Here is a 27,928-nt window from a genome sequence, read left to right as displayed (position 1 = left end):
CCTTTTATTTCTCATTTACATAAATTTTATTTTTTAATATTATCATTATTTCCCGTATGATTTTTACTTTTTTCAGACGGATCTAATAATAGATAGATAATGAATTACGAGGCAAACAGTTAAAAATAATTAAAAGTTTTTGTTTAATTATTTTTAAGTTTAAATTACTATTTCACAGAAATTTACAATATAAAACAATTCTAACTCACAAATTAAATTATAAACATATTTACAGGAAAAATGTACCATAAATCCCGACGTAAAAGGCAAGATATTGAAAAAAACAAAGGTCATCTTACATTCGACAGTTAAATTTTAGGTGTATATTTTTCTTGATATCTAGATTAGTTTATTCAAATATAAATTTAAATATTAATACAAAGGAGGTGAAAAAGTAATAAGATATTCAGGAAAAAAATAAAACGAGTCGATTAAAAATGTTGGGGGGGGGGGAAGAATTAGTATTTTTTTATTGATGTTTTTTTTCACGTAACTTGAAGATTGCCCCTGGGATATAGAATTGCAATTTTTGAAACGTATGAAAAATCCCACGCTGAACAGGATTCGAACCCAGAAACCTCCGGATGTAAAGTCGAGACGCTACCACCCCGCCACGGAGATCGATGGAAAGTACGTATATTTGAATGCATGTTAAAAGAAAGGACGTAAAATGGGACTCAAAGGAGTACGAGTATTAAGAATAAAATTAAATACCGCAACGGATAACACCATATACCGGAAATTAAGAGTAGATTTTGATAAACAAAGGAGGATAAACAAAGTAAATAAAGAATCAAAACAAGATCGATACAAACCAGAAATCTTTTTTACAAAGAAAAGAAATGCCTGTTAAAAAATTAATTAACGAATTGAAAAAGAATTAAGAAGTTTTTTGGCACAAAGTTTGTTAAAATAAAAACGAGATCAGTGAGCCATTAAAATATCAAAAATTTTTGTAGGATGAAATTTTTAAGGTGAAACCGGTAAAGACAAAGTTAAAAATATGTACGACACAGATAATTTAAATGTACAGTTTAAGTAGTACGTTGAAGCAAAAAGAGTAGCAGATAAAGAAACGAATGAAGAAACGCATCGACCGATTGATGAAATAAAAAAGTCGATTTTAATCGGATAAATTTTCCAATACGATCAACGGAAATTTGAGGAGGTGATTTAGGTCTGTACCTAAATCCTACAACGTCGAGGATTCGTTCACTGGCATTACTCCCGCCGCCACCCCATTCGGTCGTCGTGAAGCATAGGACCGAATGTCTGTGCCACGAAGGGCTACTGTTCCTCGAAACATTTTATGCGACTAGTCTTCTCTAGAAACTAAAGCTAACCTAATGAACGGTGTAAGCACGGTACAATAAACCATTTGCTTTGGGTCCAGCCGTTCACTAATCATATATTGAACTAAATCGGGTAGGTGCATCCCCTTCGTCTATACCGCATTATATGACCGTCGTAAATATAAAATTTAAATCGTTTACTTAATTGTAAAGATAGCAATTCGCTGCCACGCCTAGGCCGCTGAATGCCTGTCCACCGTTTATAGTAGCTTGGATCTATTGGTTGATGGCCGACTATGTTTCAAGAGAAGCTTCCCACAACAACGCGGTAAGAAAAATTCGCTTAAGTAAACTACTTATGCCGGTTGAAATCGCAACTGCTTCGAGGAACTTCCACACGATCCGACAATGCGGTTCACGCCACACTGACTCGCCACTTGTGAGCGGCCAATTTTTTGCTAAACCTCTAAGTTCGAGGGTGGCCGGAGTTCTGTTCCTCCCAAGAGCGGGGCGCTGGAACATTATCTGCTCGTTCAACTGGACTTCCCCGCAGATACACAGCTCATCAGTAGGCAGGCAGAACCTATACAGATATTATTTCACACTAATACGTTTGGTGAGTACCTGGGCCCCAGCTGCCCGTAGAAATGAATTTGAGACGTACCATCACCCCAAGTCCTCTATAAATTTATACAAGCACCGTCCCTCAGTCGTGGTGTGCCATTCTTGCTGTCATGCTTCTGTTTGAAATGTCAGGCTCCGCTGCGGTACTTGGCTCGGCTCGAAACCGCATCCAAAATATCTCGGCCTCCCTACCTCTTCGGAATCTCCACATGGCTGCCCGAACTTTCACCACTAAATCGATTGCGAAAGCCTTTTCCAGTACAGGAGTAGCCTCGTAAGAGATTGTTTTAAAAACGCCAGTGCAGACTATCAAGGGTCTGCGCTGGGCTCTCCTTAAATTTTGAATAGGTGCTCTATTTCTATCCAACTTATGGACCTAAATGAGTGCCGCGCAAGTGATCGTACGTTTAAAGACATCTCGGTACACCATGTACGATTGACGGCCCTGCCGCCCATAGTCCTTCCGAGCAATCCTCTTAAGCTTGTACATCACAGAGACGGCATCCGCCGCAACTTGTTTAATATGGTCGCTAAATAGCAATTGCAAATCAAACAAAACACCTAGGTGTCTATGAACTCTAACTTGGCTAATTACACAGCTTTGTATTTAATGTGGGGACTGCGACTGTACGATAATTTGTCTGCGCAATTCAGAAGCATATACTTCCTTTTGGGCACAGAAATCGTTAAATTTTGATTGACCATTCGCCCGCTGTAGCTGATAAGGCAGCCGGCGTTCTTTCTTCTCGTTACGGTCGTGAATTACCACGAACTAAAAGGATAGTCATCGGCGAAAGCCTGGCCGTGACCCCTTCTGGGAACGTCAATCCCAGAAATCCGTCAAAACCAGGTTCCACAGCAGGGGACCGAGAACGGAACCTTCGCCCGTGCTATGTCGTGCGATCTGCATTATTTGCTCCCGACCCGTTGTCCAGTATCAAAGCCTTTCACCAAGGCACAGACAGAGCATCTTACAGGCGCGGTTTTGTCGGGGCAGCTAACTGCCCCAACAAGAGCGCAGTGGCTACACATCTCCGACTGCGCTCTGCAGCGGAGAGAGGTGTGTTTAAAACCCTGACGTTTAAAGCATCGGGTGATTTCAACATGGTCGAACATCCTAAATGAGGTTCTCCCCAGAAACAATCGACCACCGGCCACCAAGACCTGCCGCATCTTGGGCAAGGTCTCAATTATCCAGTGACTCTTTGGGGCCTCTTTGCCGGACCACCCTGGTCCCATTAGATATGGCGGTCGAGGACCACCATATCCAATGAAGGATTTTGACTACGTATGGCTCTGAGGACTTCGGGTTCGGGATTTTCTTCCCTCGTTGCCGTCGGTACATCGTATACCGATATCTCAGATCTCCGCTCTGCCAGCAACTGAACCTTCAGCCCGTTCTTCTTCAGAACGGGTTTTGCCTACTGCTCGTTTGCTACCTCCGAAACGACGCTGTGGTCCCTTCTTTTTGTAACCCGGGAGATTTGGAACTTTTCTCTCCTCGGATCAAGGATCTCTTTAAGGGTTAGCTCCATCTTCGAGATGAAGCACCGGAACCACCTTGTCAGTGGCCCGCCTCTGGACTGGTGGCGGGAGCCCGCTTAGGCCCAGTGACAGCCGTTATAGCGGGGATTTGCGGTCCTATTTTAAAAATTACCCTTCGTAAATTTTATACATCTACTACCGTTTACCGCATCGATCGATCGATCGTCAACATTTCAGTCGAACGTATTCCAGCGAAGCTACTGAACGAAGTCAATTTGTGTAGTATTACTTCCGCTACAGAAATATATTTCTTTATTATTACTCCAAACGTAAGAAACTATTATTTTCTGAACTGTGTTATTAAAAATATTACAAATACCTTCGCTTAGAAAAAATGTAAGCCTTAAATAAAAACTTAAAATAGTTAAGGTTTTTAAGGCTTCCTCTAAAAACTTCTTTTAAAATTTTTTCTTCTTGTCATTCGTTTTACTAACGTACTTTAACTCTTTTCCTTTTAACTGGATTTTGGCTATCAGCAACTATATGTTGCATAATCATGATCGAGATGTTTTTATTATTAAAAATAAAAATTTATCATGAAACAGAGCAAGGCCAGTAATTTCCTGATTCAAAAAAAAATATATAAATAAAGGATCTTTTACCGTGTACGACTGATTTTTAAATAAATATTTAATTCAAATGACATAGTATAAGAAAAAATCTTTTAACTTGAAAAATTAAAAAAGAAAATAAAACGCAAGCAAGCAGGATCTACATTCTTTTCCCAGGGAGGATTTTATCCAGCAAACGTTTTTCTTATTTTGCGTTTTAACTACAGTTAATTACCAAAAATGATCTAGGGTCGCTGTATTTATTCGTACAACCGATTTTATTAGTAATCTTAAGAAATAATATTGTAATCAAATCGTACTATCGATATTCCGAACTTAAAAGGCGATGCGCGTTTTTGAGTGTTGTGGCTGTTCGTGATTAATCGATTCGTCGACTTTAATTTGATTTTATGATTCTGACTAAGCGGAAACTGTTATTCCGTGGCGTAATCGATTTGTTATTTACATTTGATAGCTTTCTCACTGTAATCGGTCTGAAATTACGATAGTGTAGTCTATCGTAATGTTTCAATACATTTAATCTTTTCATCGGTTAAAAATTCAACCGCTGAAAATCGTTTTAATTTCTTTGATTCGGCCCAATACTTCATTTCGATTGTCCTAATAGACGATAGCTGTAATATGTTAATAATTATATCTATTGTGTTTTGTTCTACCCAAACCTTAGTTTTTTGTTTTTTAGAAAAAATATTGTACTTTAATAACTTTTACCGATTTTTAAGTGTTGAAAATATCTGTAGACCATCGGATCGTTGATAGTATATAACCCCCGTTAGGTTTCGTGAACTTATTTCGTAATTCGGTCATATAACTAACACAACCCGTTGATCGTACTTGCTGATCAAAAAATACTTTACGAACGAGGCATTATTTTTTATAATGTTATTGTTTTTCATTAAAAAAAGTCGTCGTACTTAATTATTTTGTTACGAGGTTACAATACATTTACAAAGGATAGAATTTCAACATTATCGAAACGAAGACATTGATTAATGATAATTAAAATTAAAACGTATTCTTCGATGCCAATCAAAGCAAAAAAATGAGTCGACAAAAAATACAATTGTTATTATTATTATTTTAATTAGTTAATTACCCGCGTGAGATGACACAAAAATAATTTAAAATACTTCATTAGCTTTCATTATCTTTAAATAAACATATCCAATCAAATCGAGTTACGTAGCGATATTTGATAAACTTTCTAGCGACTGCAGTATGATAATGGTAATTGAGATTTCGTTAAATAAAACGCCAATTTTAAATTTGTTATGTAATTAAAGAAGCTTTTATACATTAAACTACCGACCGAATTGTTACAACAATTGTAACAAGAATAGGATGTTTCCGTAAAGTGACAATGCGTTTTTTAATTTTGTATGTATTTTTAAACGTCTCTCGCTCTAATAAGAATGATTAGACCAATTTGAAGTTTTCTGTTCATTTTATTTTATATATATATTTATTTAATACAATATATTATATTTATATTTGGAAACACAGATATTTTTGATTTCCAGAAATTTTAACTATTTTAGTTTTGTTCCTATTTTCATTTGCAGTCTTCGTAAAAAAGAAAAAAAATGATCGGCTATAATTTGATCTTACGAAACACGTAACTTTTTAAAAAGCTATTTTTTTTATTTTTAAACATTGTTATATTAGCTTCCGAAGTTGTAGGAACTTTTTTTGATAACAAATTTGAAAATAAAAATTTTTCTTTTATTTTTTTCATAAAATCTGATCGATTCAAATGAATATTTTGTTGTTTATGGGAATTAAATACAAAAATATAATTACAACTTAAAAACATTTTATCGACATTTATAACAACTATTTATTTATTAGTATCTTATCGATCGACATTTTTTATCGTACGGTGTATGAATATTTTTTATTTTTTACTAAAAGCACGCGTATACTTTTAATATTCGTTATCGTACATTTGTCATAGGAATTTCCTACACGTTTCGCCGCATCGATGTATCAACATCATCAGGGATTGAAAATATCTTCGTATACGTATCGTTAGTTCACAATATTACATATTACAATACGTATTTACAAGAAGCACGCAGGCAAATCGCCGTGTTACCCGGTTTAAAGTTAGGCCTGAATCGATTAAAATATTTAAATCGATTAAAACTTTATCTTTCATTGCCGATGCAGAAAATATATTATAGGATTCGAAGTTTGTTTGTCCATTAACGAGTTATAAATCCAGCGATTTTCTGTTTTTTATGTATCTGTAAACTTTCCCGCGCGTTCATATGTCACAAGCTTTTATTTGTGTTCATAGATTTATCGATTACATTATACTCAAGTCTCGTGTTCAAAATATGACGCGCATAATTTGATTTTTCTGGCCGATTCAATCTTATACCAGCTACGTGTCTGTAAATATTTTTAAAATTGGTTTTTTTTCATTAAAACATCTCCAACAACATTTATTAAAAATTTACATTTATTTCAAACGAAGCGAGATAGGTCGGTCATTGACTACATGAATGTTTTTGTTTATTTTGACATCCTGAAACAGATCCTTAAGATCGGCCAAGACTTGGCCGAACACTGTATTTATGTATATATGAACATTTAATGCGTTTTTTTATTTACATAATATTCTTATCTTACTTTTTTTTAAGAAGTAAAACAAAATAACGGAGAGAAACAACTTAAAGATATTGTTAAGTAATGTAAATCGTGAGCTAAGGTTTTTTGAAAACTAAGAGATGTATTATTTTATTAAACATCAATTTCCTACATAATTTTCTTATAAAAAATAATGTAAATATCAAAATCCAGCGTTATGAAACGATGTCAAAAAATTACCTTAAATCGTCTTGTGTACGATGCAAAAATTGTTCTTCAAGAAAACTCTAAGTAATCTTAAGAAAATTTACCAGCAGGACCGATTGAAAATTTCGTCCTATTTTTTAAAAATCTGTTGAAAAAACATAACATGACAGAATTGTTACAATCTTTTCCAAATATATTATATCAACACGATTATTAAAAAAAAAAGAAAATTAAAATTAAAAAAAAAATTATTATACAAAACAAATAAGAAAACCCGTATAATTTCAAGGAAGTACAACCGGTAATATAAATCCGATCGAACACAATCCGGTAATCCTAAAAATAAAGTTCTACCAGGTACAGTGATAAACGAGAGAGGAAAGTAAAGGGATATAGATTAGAATTAGGAGACAAATTTTAAGAACCGAACGCTCAGTTTCTGTAATTACTAGACGGCTTTAATTAGAATAGACACAAGTTAGCCAAACTACAGCGTAAAAGCACAAAGTTAAAAGGGAATAAAATTCCCTAAACGGATTTAAATACTACGTTAGTGCCGGTTACGCCTCCGTTATTATTTATTAAGGAACATAAAAAATCAGCAGTAAGTTTGTTTTTGCACTTGACCAAAGTGTTTTTTTTTTTTTTTTTTTTTTACTTTGTACTTTTATAAAACAAGCACTGGTTTCACTTTTAACCGTATAAAATAAAATGAGATTAGAGATACACCAAATACTGAAGAACGAGTGAAACCGGTAAAGTAAGAAAAATTAATTTACCGCAAGCTATAGGTCTCAGATACTAAGTCTCGGGTAAAATAAATAAGTTATAATAGAAATATAAAGAAAGACAAGCTCTGATTTCAAAAGGAATGGGAAAATATTCGATATCAAAAGGATACAGAATACATTCTGTAGCCGGTTGCTTTTCAATTTGCACGAGAAGAAAACGATGTAGAAATCGAAGAAACGTTTTGAGAGTGTAACAACCATCCGAGGAAAACAAATAAAAATGTTTACATTCGCTGAAGACGTTGTACTTTTAGTGTAAACCAAAGTCGACAAAAATTTTGAACGGGATGGTTTTCTTGCTAGGAGAGCGCTCCAGTTTGAAAATAATTTGAGTAAAGCACAGGATACGAAGAGGAGAATACTAAGGAGGATAGGGAAAGACAGTTAGCCGTCGTTCGTTTTTTAAATTACAAAATTACAAAGAATGGACGAAGTAATGCGGATATTAAAAGCGCATCGATCCAAACGAGGAGGGCTTCCGTGCAGAAAGTGCTCCGGTAATATCGTATTTAAATCTAAGAAGTAAAAGAAATTCTTGAAAATATTTGTGTGAAGTGAACCTATTTACAGTAGTGATACGTGAAGATAAAAAAAACAGAAAGGGAAAATTCCCGAATATAGTTTAACCGAGGATATTCAAAATTTGATGGATTAACAAAGTTTGAAATAAAGAAAAGGTTTTATAACGTAACGGTAAAATAAAAAAGGTAAAATATTTCAAGGGAACGAACTAATTTGGCGGGCCAGATATTGAGGTCGACGAAAAATGTTTTTTCATATTCTCCGGTAGCCGCTTTAGGATAGTGTACCTCTGGTATTATTAATCGACCCTTGCACAATCGCGTGTTTTTGAAAGGTGACATACCCCTCTGACAATTTTAAAAAAAGTTACGATATACAGTAAAACTTGGTTATAACGAGATTCTAACGGCCGATCAAATACGCTCGTTTCAGCCAAGCGCTCGGTACCTCCGAGCTGCCACCTCGAAACCGTAAATTTTTACGCCGTAATTATGTATAATAATAAAGAAAATATACTGTATACCAAAGAAGAAGATTTTTAGAATAAAATATCGATGTGTTTTGTATTTAATTTAACTTTAATGGGATACTGTTTGTTTAATTCTACGGTAAGTACTGTATTTTTAAACTGAAAATTACGACTACTGAGTTTACCAGTGCGGGTAGGGCAGGGAAAAATCTATTTTTAACCACGCCCCTCTTCATAATTTCACTTAAATCGTTTAAAATGTGCTATAGAGCTCGATGAACCTGTTTGGGCGGTTTTTACGGATCACTGTTTGGCCCCTGAAATTCCTGAAATTTTGCAAAAGAAAAACCCGAGTAATTAAAAGACCTTTGCACCTTTGCAATACCGAAATGGAACTTGCACGGCACGTACTTGAATCGTACGTACTATATGTGTACTAAAATGGATTGTGTACTAAAATAATGCACGGAAAAGTTCGCGGTCGAATAATTACAAAGCTCCGCAAACTGTACCAAAGCCAGGATTGTTCCCAAAAAAAGTGATGCTTTATGTGTGATGAAATACGAAAGGAATTGTTTGCTATTAACTGCTGCCGCCCGGTCAAGCATCGACTCTAACCTCTACTGTCAATAATCAGAAAGATTACGCCAAGCGATAGAGATAAAGCGAGTGGAATCGATTGTTAGAAAATATATCGTCTTCCATCACGATATCGCCAGACTCCTCACTTCTTCTGTGATCCGGCGAAAATTCTGAGAGCTCGGCCAGGAAGTGGTGCGTCAACCGTATAATACTGATCTGACCGCCATTTGTTTCGGTTTCTACAGAACTCTCTTAACGTTATTAATTTGACTTCGAAAGAGACTTGAAAAAATCAGTTATCGCTGCCCAGAAAGCAGAGAAGTTCTACAGCGAGGCGATCATGATTTTACATCGTATACTTCAAAAGGTGTTTGATAATAACAGGAAAAATCTAGTTTAATTAACTTAATTTGAAATATAAATATTATTTAATTTTTTATTAAAATAAGAAGAAACCTTTATTTCAACCCGTTATTAATCCAGTCTTAATTAAATTCGGTAAGAGATACGTATGAAAGGTAAAAACTGTAGAGGAAGACAAATATTGAAACGTATAAAACAGGTAGACGAGGCTGTAGACTTTACTTTTTATATTGAGGTTAAAATATTAGCAAAAAACAGAAAGCAATGAGTAGTAGCATCTAATCGATCAACCTACAAAAAAAAGTCAAAGTTAATACACTGAAATCAAAATAAAGGCGGTTAATATAAAACTTCCGAACCTAATATTTTTTAAGGTAAAAGTACTATATAAACGGGATTAAAAAAAAGAAGAAACTCCGGCACACGACTGTGTAAAACACAGACGTACACAAACGTACATAAAAAGGTGTATCGGATGATGATTATTAGTGGACTCTATGTGAAATAGAGATAATAATTTTCTCGTTCTTCTTTTAATGAGAAGAAAAGCTTTTGATCGAGGCAAAAGTACAAAGAGAAAATCGTATCATGACAAAATCCCTATTATATATTTTCATACCGCATACGGAAAATAAATGAAACTTAAATCCGGTGAAATAGCATTTATTTCTTTTCTGTAATAAATCTTTCGGCTACTAAATAGATCTTTATAATATATAATACGAACTAATCGTTCTTCGCACGGGTTATTGCTGAATTTTTTACGATCCCTCTTTTGTATTCTTTTACCCTTTCGTTTCGATAAAAAATGTTTAACAAATAATAATTAACACATTTTTAAATCAATCCGGAAACATAAAGTACGAATAGATAAATCTGTTATTAATTTATTTAACTTTGACGCGATTTTCTTTTGTATATTTTCAGAATATAATCTCGCAATAAGATAATCTGTATAATCCGATTTCACTAACTATACTTATTTAAAAATTCAAAAGGCGTTTTAAATATCCACTTAGAGGATCGATCGTTAATCTGTTTCAATTTTTTATAGATACTACGTAAACGGAAAAGTATATTATCTCTTTCTTTTTTTTAATATAATAACGATACGGTTTTAATAAGTTAACTCATACGAGAAATGATATTACTTAAAATTACAGAGTAATCTTTTCAGAAACGCGCAGGGTTGTTTTTAAATCTTAGAAAATTCTATTTTCATCAAAAGAAATGATCGTCCGTTAGCTTTAATGTAAAGAAATAAGGGGCGTTATGCGTAATGCACACTATATAATCTCTCTACCGTCGACCGAGTAATTTTTGTTTTATATTCTCACGCAAAATATTATCAAATCTCACTAAAAAAAGCCGACAAAAGATTGGAAAAGATTCCCGGCGCTATTTCGTACAAAATTTTAAAATGTGTCATATAAAAAAATAAATTTATTTAATTTTAAATAAAAATTCTAAGTATTATTAATGTTAATCGGACTTTACGAACGCAAATTAAAAAAAAAAATAGAGCCGTAAAATAAATGAAAAGAGGCCCAAAAAACAATAGTTATCCTGAACACAAACAACGACAGAAAAATATTTAAAAAAATGGTGAATAACAAAACTCCCTGACAAACATTACAGTACAAAGATACCCCACAAAAAGCAACTGTTTGTCCCCAATTCGAAAAAAATTGATATACAAAGAAACCGAATACTATTTGCTCTGAAACTTTTAGAGAAAAAATATTTATTAATATTTTTGGTTGCGATACGAGTTATTTCTTTATAAAAATCATGTTAAACACTACGTTGATTATTTCTTTTTCTCTATATGCATCTCTTGAATTTCTTGGCCGTGAATTCACGAACGCTTAAATCTTCTAACCGAATCCATTATGTTTTCTCCTTTAATACACAAGTGTAATGACCGTTCTGCATACTCTGCCCGTTACGAAATATTGCTGCAATTACTGCATACCGATTGTGAGCTATGTTGTACCGATCCTTGTGATATATTTTTTGTATCGAAATTCTTTGTATAATTTACGATGTAATTGCGTGTGAGAACAATAAACAACATCAAAAGGAACGGAACTCCTTTTCGACAATATTCTTGCATTTATTATTATTACAACTTACAGTTGTATATTTCATTTTATGTAGCTTCATGGATTTCTTTGATTTATTGCCTGAACAGTTAAGAAATTGTAAAGCATCTGTCTGGTGCGAATGATTATAGAAATCACAAATCGTCTTATTAAATACATCTAAATTGAAATTAACGTTATCGTACCTATTAAGTACATTACCTCTTAAATAACTGCTCAATAGTGAAACATTGAAAAAATTAATTACACCAAATTAAAAATTTTTTTCGTCTTTTCTTTCTTTTTCCTGTTTAGCCTCCGGTAACCACCGTTTAGATAATTCTTCAGAGAATGAATGAGGATGATATGTATGAGTGTAAATGAAGTGTGGTCTTAGGCGGAACAAAGACAACTGGTAGGAAACCTTGAATATCAAAGAATATATTGAAGCTGATGGATGAAACGTAGAAAGTATAAAAATGCTAGTGATGAAGAAAGTAAAAGGAACTATCGAAAATTAAGAAATACTATAAACAGAAAGTGCAAATTAGCGAAAGAAGAATGGATAAAAGAAAAGTGTTCAGAAGTGGAAAGAGAAATGATCAATGGTAAAATAGATGAAGCACATAGGAAAGTTAAGGAGAATTTCGTGATATATATATATATATATATATATATGAAAATCTAATAATGTTTAAACAAAGAATGTACACCGATTTAAAGTACGAAAGGAAAAGTCGATAGGCGGTAGGAATATATTGAAGAGTTTTACGGAGAAATGAATTAGAGACTGGTGTTGTAGAGCAAGAAGAGAAGGTCGAAGAGGATGAAAAGGGAGATACAATTCTGAGATCTGGATTTAAGAGGGCATTAAAAGATTTGAGTGGCAGATAGACTGGATACCTGCAGAATTACTGTGCAGTGCTGGTGAGGAGGCGATAGATAGATTACACAAACTGGTGTGTAATATTTACGAAAAAGAGGAAGTTCTGTCAGACTTCAAAAAGATTGTTGTTGGCATGATATCAAAGAAAGCAGGAGCAGATAAATGTGAAGGACAGAGAACGATTAGCTTAACTACTCGTGCAAGCGAAACTTGGACGAACGGAGTACCTGACAAGAAAAGATTCGAAGCTTTTGAAATGCGGTGCTATAGGAGATTGTTAAAAAGCAAATGGGTAGATACAGTGATAAATGAAGAGGTGTTGCGGCAGATTGATGAAGAAAGCAGCATTTGGAAAAATGTACTTAAAAGAAGGGACAGACTTATAGGCCACATATTAAGGCAAACGGGAATAGTCCCTTTGATATTGGAGGGATATGTAGATGGGAAATATTGTGCAGGTAGGCAACGTTTGGAATATGTAAAACAAATTGTTAGGGATTTAGGATGTAAGGGGTATACTGAAATGAAACGACTGGCACTAGCCAGGGAATCTTGAAGAACTTGAATCTTGAAGACAGAGAATCTTGAATCAAACCAGTCAAGTGACTGAAATTATTAACCGTGCACCAAACATGTACGATTTGAACATTAGCCCTCAATTAGGACTAGTGTTTATACCTGTGTATGTTTATTATGTTAGCTGTGATTGCTTAACTTTTCGATAACCAAAATGTAAACGATATGCATATGGGAACTTTAATTTAAATACACATTTCATGACCGGGAACATATGTCATTTGAATGGTAACATAATTTTGAAACATTCTGCCTATAAAAATGGCTCGTTTTAATTTTTTTTCTTTTCCGAATTTAATAATACGCATTATTCTTTATAAATATTAATCGTGCACTAAAGTTAATGAAGAAAAAAATCTTTTTTTTTCTTATAAGTCCATATAACAGTTGAAAAGCGCATGAAATCGTAGTTTATCTTTTTTTTGCAATAGATTTTTGAACTTTTCATCTTTTTATGTTTTACTAAATTAAGAGTTAATAGTTTTATTTGATGTTAAATATTAATTTTTATACGTTTACTTTAACGTTTAATTTTTATTTGTTTTCAGACATGGCAAGAAAAAGAAGCGGGTAGAGTAGTCGTTTATACGACAACGATGGGTATTGTTCGAGAGACATATCAACGATGTCTTAAAGTGAGGCAGATTCTAAGAACACACCTGGTAAAATTTGAGGAGAAGGATGTTTTTATGAGTCGTGAAATTCAAACTGAAATTAAAGAAAGAATGTCTTGCGATAACGTCGTTTTACCACAAGTGTTTGTCGAAGGACAACATATCGGGGTAAGCGGAAGAAAATTTTTTTCTTTTTAGTAAATATATATCATAATTTTAAGAAAAATATTCACACATATTATTTTAATTGTTTTTTTTTAAATAGTTACCGTTTACGATTTACCCTTTTCCACAACGATGAAGTCGAAAATTATTACTGCAATAGTTCCCTGAACGAACATCTCCTAATTTTGTACTGAATTTAATAACTTGATCTTTACAAGAAATTCAATTAATAAAATAAAAATCAGAGTAAAGTATTTAACAGAATAGCCGATCGTAATTTATCGTAGAAGGTTTAGCCAGTGTCAAAAATAGTCGTACTGTTTAACGTAAATACAGTTTTTAGGAAATCCGGATATGACATCCTAATCAATGCATTTCTTCTTTTATTATAGGGTACGTAATACGTCGGATTAAGTCGGCTGTGATACACAGCCTTTATATTTATATATGAAGGGTACAGGAGGGAAAATGGATTTAGTCATCTTTGGAAATTTTACAGGCCCTTTTTTCTTATAATATTTCTAATAACCGTTAAGGAATTATTTTAAATTTATGAAATGGTAATCCGTTAATGAATTACATTTTCTGCAAGTAATAAGTTTACCGATCACAGCCGAAGTGTAAATCAAACAGAAAAATATTTTTTTTTTTTTTACTTTGATACAAAATTTTTCAGTCAAAAAAGGGGTTAAAGACTTAATACTTTTCCCCTCGACAAATTGTAATAAATGAAAGCAATATTATACAGAATGCTATTTATGAAATGGAAAATAATCTAAATATCGTATTGTTAATAGCGCTGAAAAAGTAATCGTTCACATACTTATTAATATTTAAGCAAAACAATAGCAATAATATTCTTTTTAAATAAGCGTTTCCTGTTTTGGTCTTTAGGAAAATGTTACTGGAAAATTTAATTTATTTTTTGTTTGAATTAAGTCTTTTTCCGGTTAATTTCACGGATAGAAATAAAATATTTTTGCCGAGTTCAATTTTTTAAACTATTTGTCAATGTTAAAATCTAAGAATTAAACAATTATATATTATAAATAAAATTTCCGATGTTACAACGAAAGTTTGTATTAAAAAATTTACATCGTTTCAAACTGCCAATTACATTCTTCGCTGGTTGACAACAGCATCTATTTACGAGTATATAAATAAGAATTCTGAAAATAAAAGGCTTATTAGCAATGAAAAGAAAAAAAATATATATATATAAAACAGCTGATCGATAAGTTTCAAATTTACAGGATACATTCGCGTTTCCAAGGGAAGATTTTAAGCAATAGACCGAGGCCCAAGCCCCCTTAGGAGTGAAGTTATTAATTAAAAATATTCATTAAATAGGACAAAAAATTTAACTAATAATTAAAAATTAATCTCTGTCTCCATGGTGACAGAAATAAGTTGTGAAATTTTCCTTGTTAAAGGTGTGTGTACTTTAGTTACCATAGTTACTACTATTCTGTATAATTTCGTTTCTTTTTCGGGTTTCTATAACGCCTGAATAATTTAACAGTATTATTCTCACAACCATGAGGATTACGAACATTGTGGGGGTCCTGGCTAGACGGGAGTGGCGAGCGAAACGAGCTCTGTGACCTTGAGGTGCCGCTGAGGCGGCCCCGGAGCTCGCCTGCGCCGACCTGGGCCTTGAGGATCCGGTGGGCGGAGCCCCGACCGGGTAGTACACACACGCACATACACACTCACAACGAGGGAGCACAGTTTTGTTATCACATAAACTCGAATTTGTACGTGGGAATATAATACGTGTAAATTAGCCGCACCGCACCGATAGCATAGTTATTAATGTTAAATCTTATAATTAATATAATTATATTTCAAAATAATTTACTAGTAATATATTCTTTTGACAGAGAATCTGTCAACAGATCCTCTGTGAACAGAGGAAATTAACAATGCATCTTCTCTCTACAAGTTTCATATCCCTTACTGATAATTTTTAATTTTAACTGTTTTCCAATATTTAAAACTAAGACTTCAAAGGTCACACGTGTACTCGCGATTTAATATTTTATTGTTTTAATGAAACTAAATCGGTAGGACACTCGTGTCGATTAGTTACATTCTTTTCAACATTTTCATCCTAGTCTTGAAGGACTTATTGCGAACGTAACAAATATATATACAAAGAAAATAAATGCAAAATTTGTTTTCGGGTGCCTAACCAAACAGCGGTTTTACTTCGCAAAACAAAGATTTAAAAAATATTATTAGATGAGTTGAAGCAGGATAGCCAATCGGGAGATCGATTCAATTTTTTTAAGATAACTATCGAGTATCTTTCGTTTGCTGGTCATTACGTCCGTTTGCACCTGACTTTTTCATAAAAACGTTGTCCTGTCGATATCCGATGTATTCTGGGCAAGTACGTGTATTCATGATCTCTCTCGAGAACAGAGATTCGTTTAAACCAAAACTTAGGCGAAGTGGGAGTGCTTTGATCATTCTCGATGAAGAACTCCGTTCCTCCTGAGATTTACATGCAAAAAAATAAAATCTTTATGACGTCGCCAAGAATTCATTAAAATTTATTTATTTATAGAATTATTAAATTTCGTTATTTTTCGTTGCTACTTCTTAAACTATGTAGTTATGGGATACTCATACAATTTTTGAGTAAAATGAAACTCAGACGGCTCATTTATTTTCTTGTGTTATCTAATAGCAACTGCGAACGTAAAAAGTTTTACATATAAAACCACTATTTTTCTCTTAAGGGAATTTATCATTTCGCGAGGGCTTTTATTTTATTTTATCTTTTATCGATTTCCTTTTCTTCCTTCTTCTTACGATGTACCGAATCTTTTACGTTCAATATGATTCTGTCGTCGTGGTAAATCAGCCGATTTCGAAATCGAAGGTTCTGAGCGTCAAATCTTGGTAAAGGTAAGTTAATTTAAAATATACGAATTTGAATATTAGATAGCGTACATCGGTGTACACTGTGATCGTGTATGACCGGTTTACATCGGTGGTTGGGGTTCAATTAACCATACATCTCAGGAATGATCGATCTGAGTTCGTACAAGACTACACATCATTTAGATATCATCTTCATCGGGCCAGACTTATTATTAAGATGTTGAACAGATTGCAACGTATACGTTAGGAACAGAAAAATAATGATTCACTACTAAGAATTCGTGGTCAGGCTTGAGGTCCGGTTTTTTCGGATGAAAAGAGATAGAGGTAGCTGGAGTATACAATATTATGATAAAAATATCTTCGTCGTCTGTACATTTGTCTTATTTAATTTGCTAAATATGAAGAGAGATTAAAAAATAAATTATTGAAGTCAATTTACTATGATATGTAATAAATTTAAAGCGATTAATAAAAAAGCGAAAAAAGGTCCTATATACAAACAATAATACCACTATTGTAGACTATTAATATAGAGAAGAAATTAAAGAACCATAAAACTGGAAAATAATAGTAAAATCAACAATCAAATACGCTTTTTCAGTATTAAACAATTATCATCATCTAAAATAATAAAAAATTAATAAAAATAAACACGAAATTAAAAAAAAATCTTAAACTAGAAGTACAACTCTTACGTAGCAGTTAAAAAAAATAATAAACCTAAAATATTTAGGTTTTATACTCACCTAAAGGTGGAGCCGTCACCACCATCAACGACGAGCACAGAAATATCTCGTAATGCAGATTTTGCTTATAATATATAAAAAATCGGTTATAAAGAAACACACACATTCAAAAAGGAACGGGTTTCTTCAATAATACAAAAAAATTGTTTCCGGAGATGTTTGCCAAACTTAAGGGATTGAATCAGGACATAAAAGTAAAGAAAAAAAAATTTATGCGGACAAATTATCTGTCTCGCTTTATTCTCCCCTCTATCTGCCACTTTTTGTTTTTTCAATAAAAATATAAGTATAAGGAACAAATTGTGATATTTTAAGGAAATCTGGTACAAATCAACCCCAAAATATCTTCTAGAAAAATAGTAAGTCTGAAAATTCAAAAAGGCAGGCATTAAAGTTATTTAATCGTTAAATATCAGTTTTATCGAATTATGTTTTAATAGATAAAATGTTACGCCTTTTATTCTGAACAAACCTCAAACAGTTTGGACAGTTATCAAAAAGGTCATCGGCTGAGATATCTAAGCAGGGAGTTTAGCCAAGAAATCATATTTATTTTATAGTGTAATTAAAATCAGTTAAAACAGTATTTTTGTGCCGAGTCTCGGCGTCTTGTTTTTAATAAAAGTCAAATTTGTTAACTCTTTTTAGTGTTCAGTCGAGGTACTTGTAATAAATTTTCTCAGAATTAAATTTTCTACAAATCGTATTTGTTTGACGGTAATTCAACCGGGGTTATTCATTTCAAACCTAAAAACAAATCTTATTTTACAACGCTTTATGTTTTATAATTATTTTCTCAAAAATAACCAGATACAGTTCTGAAATCTATCTGATAAATTTTTCAAACGAAATAAACAAGTTTATCCCGTAATTTAATTTCCAATCGCTTCATTTTTACCCTCGGAACAGATATCAGGACTATTTTTTCACAAGCCATAACTCGAAAAATAAACGTTTTCGGTCCTATTTCTTCATGAACCCTTTTCTTTATTCTCGCTTGAAGAATATACCCCTTAATTATTTCCGTTTCTTCGTGAGACAACCTTTATAAAAACACACAAAATTCTACTCTACGGATTTCTTTTTTTTGATGATTAATTCACCGTACATGCCTGAAACTTGTGCACAAGAATATGAAACGGAAATGTTGTAGCGTATGAAAAATATCATTCCTGACCGGAATTCGAACCCGGGATCTCCATCCCGCGATCTGAAATCGGCCTTTATTAAGGTAATAATTTTTCTTGGTATGATGAAGGGATCTATTTTACGGCTCCAGTTTATACAAACTAAATGTTGTATTGAGTCTATAGACATTACATTTTGTCCTACTTTACAGAATTAATAACCGAGAAAGGGATTGCCACTTTAAAAAAAAAAAAAAAAAAAAAAAAAAAACCGGTACAGTTATATATATATATTTTTTTATAATAATTATATTAATCATTACGTAATGAAATTAACAAGGTATATAATTAAAAGTAATTAAAAATTATTACAAGAGAGTATACATTCGAAGTAATATTATTTACTGTAATATGAAATAAGTTGAAAAAATCACGTGTTTTAAAGAATTTCGTTATCGAATTGTAATCTATAATAAATTAGAATTCGTACCGGTTTATAAAAAGTTATTTTTCTACGTTTAATAACATTCTTCAGTTTATCAATGTAATCTATTAAAAAACAGTTAATCTTTTTGTGGATCGCCAAATATTATGGCACGTAACCTTGAGCGTATATACACATTTCACGTTGGAAAAAAGTTTTCCAATATACACCCAGTAATGAAGAGTGAATTTCACCTTCTCTTCTCGTCCGTGCAATTATATTATTTTAATCTCACTTTTTATATCGTAAATGATATTAATAATAAATAAAGTGTTTTTTATCAGCAGATAGTATAATAAATAAATAATTATATCAATAAATCCGTGAAATGTCAACTACCCGATTACCTAGCCGGTCTGTATATCATCATAATTCAATGTTAAAAACGTAAGACTTATAAATAAATTAAAAAAAATCCTTTTGAAAATAACCGGGGTGATAAAATTCAGTAAACCAAGATGTTACTTCTAAAGATTATGACGTAACTGTGGGATTATGGAATCCGACCGATTGTAAATCTCAATGAACCGAACGATTTATTATATTTTTTAACATTATTACCGTTCCGATACTAACTGTGTAAGCAGATATTATTTTTCTATGGAAATTAATAAGTGAAACCAGACAAAGTAATTGAAACGAGTTAAAAAAAAGTTCATAAATTTACGGTAGAATTAATCGTCGACCGATCTAGAAAGCTCTTGACGACAGATTAAGATCTTAATAATAATTCGACGCTAAAACCGGTCAAGATTTACCAATTCAATAAAATATAATGAATATTATCCGCCATCATCAAGAGTCCCGTTCGGGATCGAGTGAATCTCCGACGAAAAAAAAAAACAAGAAAAGATCAAAGAAATGTTATTCACAGTAACGGTATAGCTTTATGAAAGGTCGCGACTTTTCCTTCACTAAAAATCGGCAGGCTAAACCTTAATGAGGCCAGGAAAACGACCGTGGATAGCAATGCACCGAAGAGTCTTGTTGATAAATCAGACGATCGTTGGCACCCACAGCAGGGTAAGACCTTAGAAGTCGATCCGATCCAAACGCCAGCTAGGGATCAAAAGAAGAAGAAAAATATACACTAACATGATAACCGGTAATACTTTTTTGTTATGCATTTTTCTTTATATAAAAGCTATTTTTAATATTAAATATTTATCGTCAACTTTTACATGTTTTTAATATTTCTCCTCGCGCAAAAAGAATCCGCTATTTTTATTCTTCTGCGACAGCAAGCCAACGTAAGTTAGCTTGCTGTAAAAAATAAGTTATGTTTCGTCTATATTTAGTCGGATGACGCAGGCTACAACTACACGTTTTACTACTTTTTCTCATCAAGAAAGATTGAAACTTCCATTTTTCCGTTTATATTCCGTCAAATGCCTCAAGCTATCGGGGTTTACAAAATACTAGGATATGTATCAAAAGATTATTACGAAGAAAGTGTTTAATAAATTATACGTACAAACGTAATATACGAATTAAAAGATTATTAAAAACGATAAATTAAATATAATTAAACGCAAAAAAAATTAATATTAAAATTAGAATTAACGAATAAATTAATAATAAAAAGAATAATAATAAATGTCATTATACTTATTTTGTATTATTATGATGAAGGGCAAACTCGGTAAAAAAACAGATGAATTACGATCGACTGGTCTACGATAAGGTTAAATATCATATGTGTATGCACATATGATATTTATTTGTTTTGTTTTTCTCCAACCGGTTTTCTAGCTGCTGCCGGTTCTGGGTTGTGTGTAGGCAAATGCAATTACTGCTACCGGCTTGCCAGGCTGCAGACGAAGTGCAATCTATGTGTAAATGTACCGGTAAACATTTCAATGGATTCAGGTCGACCGCTCTTGAGTCGTGTGGTTAATTGAAACACGACCGCCGAAGAATACTGGTATCCACATTCTGGCATTCAAATCCATAAAAAAGCAACTGCCTTTACAAAGACCTTCTCGATTTTGAAACCGGCTGATTTCGCGATGACGACGCGATCACCCGGCGAGTGTGATATTTATTCTTAGTAAAAAATAAATAATACAAAAATTAATAAATAATACATTTATATAGAAATAAGTATTTTAGCCAGGAAAATCGACTACAATCTAAAGGAAAAATGGTCCTTTTTTTATTTATTTTACATCATATACATCGTGACAAAAAATACTATAACAAAAATAGCCCATACTAGAACCGTAAAAAATTATTTTATTGTAAATGTGTTGATAAATTCTCTCTCCTTATGACAAAAATATTATAAAATCACAAAAACGGTGAATAATATGCATCCCTGAATGTTAAGGTATATCTTAAAAAACTATTTTTTGTGCCGTATCCGAGAAAAGTTGATATTTCTAAAATTACAAAGATTCACTCGCCGCAGGACTTTCAAAATAAAACAAACAACTTTTCTGGTTTAGAAAAACCAGAGAAAAACAAACAACTTACTCGATCGTTAAAGAGTGTTACCTATTTTTTGTAACATTATTTTGTAATTTAACAGCCCCTTAGCAAGTGAACCTTTGTAACTTTAAAAATATAAATTTTTTTCGGATTCGGGAAAAACAATTGTTTTTTGACGGATACCTTCACACTGCAGTTGTCCTTCGGGGGTTTGTATTACTCACCATTTTCTGATTTCATCATATTTTTGTCATAAGGAAATTCGGTAACACTTTTATAAAGAAATTGTTTTTTTTGGTGGTTATGATAAAATGTAAGCTAAATAAAAAAATATTTTACGAAGATTAATTGTATAACTGAATACAAGTAATGGGGTAGAATGAAACGAGTTAAGACAAATTTTTTTTTTTTTAATTTTATTCAATAATTCATTTAAATACTGTAATTAAATATCAAAAAAACAATGGCAGCCCGAGTATCGAAAGGAAGCCAACCTTAAGCCAGTGATAAAATCGTAAGAATTAGTCAAATAATCGTTATAAAAATCATTTAAATTCTTAACTTTGTCAAATTAAACTTATTATCTAATTGTGTTTCCTACCCCTTTTTTAAATTATTTAAGGAAACAATAAAATTAATTAATTCGTTGTGTATCAATGTACCGTGATCTGTTCGATTTGAAATAAGTTTTTACTTATTATCTTACATAAAATACATAATATTTATTCAATAAAGTCTATGAAAATTATTATTAATAATAAATATAAAAAAATCCATATTTATAATTTAATTACTCATACAAGTATTAAAAGAGGTCCAAACTTCCAACCGAACGTAAATCCCGTTCATATGAGTCGACATGCATATGCAGATTTCATACTTTTATTTTTTGTTCCCACAGTAAGTTTAAAATCAAATTCTGCTTTGGTAAGAAAAAACTTGCTGAACGAAATGAATTAGAAACTTTTTTTTTTGTAATTTAAGCGACTATTTTTTAAATGCTACATGAAATGTCGACGGTTCAACTATCCAAGTAATGTTTTGTTACTATAATACGATGTAAAATTTATAAAAATTATTTTTGAAGAATCTGTTGAAACCGATCGGCTGAACTAAAATTAATTAAACCGATAAAATTTTAAGGAAATTATGTTCATCGTTATGACGTATTTTTGGATTACATATTTTTTTCGAACTTATGTCCCGACTGTGCAAGTTTAAACCGTCTGTCCAAACCTACTAAAATTGAAAGAAGTGATTTTTCTAGAAAATGCAAAAAAAATTGATCCCCAAGTAGGGGGCGCTCTAATTTTTAGTCATATTGCCAACATCCAGATTCGACCGGAAGCGGGCTAACTAGACCGGAAGTTCTTCTTTTTTTTAAATTAAACACTCATGTTTTCACCGCGAATTTGGATTCTAGAGACAAAGATTGTTAGGTTTTGTCTGAAACATTTTTCCATAAAGTGCCGTCTTTAACCTCTAAATGACCTTCAAACTTTACTTAGGCCTGAATTTCTTTCAAAAACTCTTTTAAGCACAAAAACTTGATTACAAAACAAACAAACATTTACAGTAGTACAACTTCCGGTTTTTTAATAAGTACTTCGTTGCATCGAAAAAATGAGATCCTGTCAAAATAATCTAGTTCCGTTCGAGACTGGAAATTAATGAGATCACCTTTCGATAAGATGCACGCGGTTTAAAATAAAATTGTCTTCTTTTCTTTTACCGAGGAGTTAAAAAGATTTTGGAAGAATTTAGGACCGGTTAAAGTTTAAAGGTCATTTTAGGAACAAAGTGGACACTTTTGGGAAAAACGTTTCAAAAGACTTACGTACTTTTGTGCATATAATGCAAATCCGTGGTAAAAACATATGTCCCGTATGCTTGACTCGAGGGTGTTAGTCCTCGATTCCTGGTGTAATAGTGACTAGGTCATTTAGAACTTGAAGATGGCACTTTATGGAAAATTATTTCCAAGTGTGTAATTTGTGCCGGTAAATAGAATAAAATAGACCCCAAAACTGGAAATCGAGTAGTTTTTAAGATATCCGACGTAAAACAAACCAAGTTTTGTTTTTGGGTGGGGTTTATAACACAATAGCTTTGTTAAATGACCAATAAATGCGGAAGGAAGGTTTAGAAATAAAACTTGTAGAGAATTTAAATTCTGAAAAAATGAACATAAATACAGCCGATGAAAAGGAAATAAAAACTTATAAATAAATATCGGTTTTTTATCGAAGCAAAACGGGCGAAAAATAGACAGAAATCGTATTATTCTTTCTTCACCTAATAAACACTCTTTTGAAAGCATTCGTTTTACAACTTATATTTTAAATTTAATTTACTCGTGGGGCTAATTATTTACTTCAAAAAGTCGATCTGATCTTTTTTTTTTGTTTAACCTCCAGGACCACAGTTGTGTATTACTTTAGAGGATGAGATGAATGATTTGTAGCGTGTGTGAAAATGCCATGCCCGACCGGGATTCGAACCCGGGACCTCCGGATGACAGGATGAAAGGCCGAGACGCTACCATTCGCGCCACGGAGGCCGGCCAGTCGGTCTGATTTGGTGCAACATTATTCAATAAGGCTAAAAACAAATTCAGAAAAAAATACGCACGGATACCGTGATGTCTCTGTCCGATGAGGTCGAGAACAGGCTAAGATTATATATATATATATATATATATATATATAATATATTATTTTTATATTATATATATAGCTGCTACTGAAACGTTAACGTTTGCCAAAATCTCTATAACCAAAATTCTGGCCGATCCCTATACTTTCCCTTTGTAGCTATGCTACTGCAAAAAAGATTGTACTCCGCAAATCGATAGAAATTTCCCGATTATAAAAAACTGAATTATTCACTCTATAATTAATAGATATTTTCTGAATGACGACCGATTCTTATGTTTATTAAAAAAAAAAAAAATATATATTTTATTATATTACATATCTTATTATAGTATTTCTTTTCCGTTGACCCATCATAAGCCGTCATTGTAGGCCTAGGTATTGCAGTTTTTCGTATTTATACTATTATTTTCTTATATTCATAAAATTAACATTACTTTTAAAATGTAAATTAAAATTTATTTATCGCATTTATATTCCGATTATGTATTTATTTATTATTATAATAATGATAATAATTCATAATTATAAAGTGTAATATTGTATATTAAAAATGCGCCGATTATGCTTCTTCAATACAATAGATGACGGTAGGCTTTTTTATAAAGGTATCCTTATTATGAGAACACAATTTAAACTATTATTAATCCGTAGAGTATTTAAAAAAAATTTTATTAAAGCGCCTAATTCTTACATAAATATTATATTCCAGCTTTGTATGAGATTTCTTCCCTCTTTTTACATCCTTCATCATTATCTTACACATATACGAAAAATAATTTGATTTTTTATCACTGAAATAGTATATTCATTTTGTTTTAATTAGAGACATCCGTTAGCTTTTATTCTGATACAAAATATACGATGTAGTCCTTTATGTACCTTCCACTTTGCATTTTTATGTCGGTTTCTTTTCCTGTTTTTTCTTTTATGTAAACTGTTTTATGCATTTTTTATAATACGTATATACGATATGATTCTTTTTCAATTTTAACGAGCGGTTTTCGTAATTTAAAAAAAAGATAATTTATATGCGGGATTATTTTTATTGTTTTATTTAACATTAATCGTTTGGTTTGATAATAATTTAGCTCTCGATATATCTTGTACATTCTAAATTATCTGTTTTCATACGATTCTACAAACTGTATTTTTTACTTTTACTTTCCCGGCTAAAATGTTGTTGCTGTTGCAGCCATACAGTTGCAGCTATAAAGGGAAAGTATAACGATCGGCTAAAATTTAAGTATCTGGGTTTTTGCAAATATCGACTGTGCAAGATACCCGTAGTCCAAAAAACTCAAAAAAGATAGAAAATTCCGGAAGATGTACCTTCATAATTCGGGTAGTATTTTGATTATTATCTCTAAACCGACTTAACATAAATTCTTGAAAAAATTGTTTTTCTTCCCTAATATGTACGTTGCAATCGGTTCAACTAGTGAATATTAAGGAAAACACCCTACGGCCCAGCGAGTGAGGATGACATGTAAAGACTCAGGCCACCTGTTCCTGAGACGTGCGATTAATTGAACCTCGACCGACAAAGTATTTTAATCCGTATAACAGCGTTAACTTTTACTAGGATTTGAACCTCAAAACCTTCGACTTTGAAAATCATCCGTTAAACAATCGATTTGCGAAGACGAGTTAACAGCAGCGGTATACTTTTTCTTCAAACACGGGCGATCCTTCAAAAATAAAAATTCTTTAAAAACGAGCCAAAAATCTTTATAAATGGGACATTGACGATGTTTAATTTGAAACGATTCAGTCGGTAAAAATTACCAAAACCTTGTAGAAAATAAAGGGACCCTCTAACCGGTGAATCGCTTTGAGAAGAAAAACGAACCCGCTAGACAGCTAGTTTGGAAGCCTTTTTCACATGTAATCGGGATGAATTCGTGAACACTAACCGATAATAAATAACTTCTTTCGATTAAAAAATATAAAAATTTAAAGTAAAAATATATAGAAAAAGTAGGAAAAAATTTTAAATGACCGATTCAGAAATGTAAAACGAATATTCAACAGTTAGTGATTTAACGAACACAATGTATACAGAATTCTGTTTCAACACGATTTTACAATTCGAAATTTTTAACGTAAAATTTTTTTTTTTTAATTTTCAAGATCGTTTTAGGTCTCTGGTCTGTTCTTTTTTCCAATCCATAGTAATCACGTTTTTCCTTTTTTTACCGTATAATCTAGTACAAAAAAATACGTTTTTTTAATTTTTGCCGTGTTTTGTTTTACGATATTCTAATTCTTTTCTATACGCTCCAAATTAAGAATTCTCATTCATTTTTTCGCAAAAAAATATAGTAGTAAATTCACTTTATTCTACACTTTCATGAACATGTTAATTTCTAAACCGGTTCAGTATCGTCAAATAACATTTTAATCGGTTAGTTATATATTTTTTTTGTGTATGGATCGCACAAAGAATTAGATATGTACATCAAATTCTTTTTTATTAAGATTCTACACATATTTCTTATAGATTAGTGCACCAAGTACCTTATCAAAAATAATCGGTCGTCACGTTACGGCTTATGTAACTTCATTTTACCGGTTTAAACTTACAAGCCGAGGTAAAATAAAATTACAAACAATGAAATAACCATTTTTTCAAAAGTCCTATCCCGGCTTAAATCGCGCAGAAAGTTACGTGAAAGTTTAATTACGAGAAATATTTTAATACAATTTTTGATAATTACACAATTTTTTTTAACGAAAATACCTACAGGTGTATAAAATACCTAGTAGGTGTAAAGTAATAATAGACAATGAAAACTTATACGCTTTCTACTCAAGATTTTCATTAGTTCTTTTTAAAGTTAAAAAAAGACATTTTCTGCGGTTTTTCGCGTCTATAATGAAAGATTGGATTCGTATCAAAAGATATTTTAAGGAAAATTGTAGATCTTTCAAAAACCTACAATATGAGCCGCAGTAAATTAAAATTCGATCATTTTTTTCAGAAATAATTGCACCCCAAATAAGTTTTGTTACTTATTTTAATTATTATAAATAAGTACATAAAATATACAGCCAATTTTTTTTTTTTTTAAATTCATACAGAGCCCAAATGTAAGAAGTAAAGTAGATTTTCTCTCGCTAGCTGTTTTCCCTACCACTACGCCTCACCGGCGCGGCAGAACTCTTTTACGTGTTCTACTTTTACTTTTTCACACTCACCACGAATTGATTAGTCGTTCAATCACAAGTTTTTTTAGCAAACACTTTAACTTGAATTTAGCCCGGTTTCGTCCCTTAATGTTAATAATTATGGCCGCTGTGATTTAAAAAGCGAAGAACTTTTCCGGGCTATGACAACAATCTCTTTTATAAATTTGAGTAAAAATGCCAACTTTCCGAATATTCAAACAGAAGATGAACAAGATCAAATCCGGATGGGAGATATGTTTGATGTTTATAAGAAGAAACCATGTTTTTTCAAAAAGTTTTAAATTTATTAAAAATGAAGATTTCTCCTAAAACGCTTTTGGATATGATAATACCGTATAAGTATTCTAGAAAAATTTGCGGCCAAATACCACACGGTAGGACGATCGCTTGCGATAAAGTAAATCTGCAAACCGACTGTGGAAATAACAATTTCAATTTTGCAAAAAAATAATTAACCTGTTAGGCTGAAATTTTGACCGATTATTAAGATCAGGACTCACATTTTCCAGCAATATA

The 27,928-nt window shown here is 32.2% G+C and overlaps 1 protein-coding gene and 1 long non-coding RNA gene across 2 annotated transcripts in view; one reads left to right on the top strand and one right to left on the bottom strand.

The window, feature by feature from the left end:
* The window catches only part of LOC142332165 (uncharacterized), a 305,166-nt gene that overhangs the window by 215,318 nt on the left and 61,920 nt on the right, over positions 1-27,928 (top strand). Inside the window, exon 3 of the mRNA XM_075378440.1 lies at positions 13,654-13,887. Within this exon, the coding sequence (XP_075234555.1) occupies positions 13,654-13,887 (234 nt within the window). The remainder of the gene's footprint in view (positions 1-13,653; positions 13,888-27,928) is intronic.
* LOC142332168 (uncharacterized) overlaps positions 1-27,928 on the bottom strand; it is a 216,153-nt gene that overhangs the window by 153,917 nt on the left and 34,308 nt on the right. The gene's annotated exons all lie outside the window — the stretch shown is intronic.

The sequence above is a fragment of the Lycorma delicatula genome, chromosome 11, assembly GCF_047948215.1.
Source record: "Lycorma delicatula isolate Av1 chromosome 11, ASM4794821v1, whole genome shotgun sequence".
Taxonomy (NCBI): Eukaryota; Metazoa; Arthropoda; class Insecta; order Hemiptera; family Fulgoridae; genus Lycorma; species Lycorma delicatula.
The sequence above is the reverse complement of the archived record's forward strand: the minus strand, read 5'-3'. Positions and strand labels throughout refer to the sequence as shown.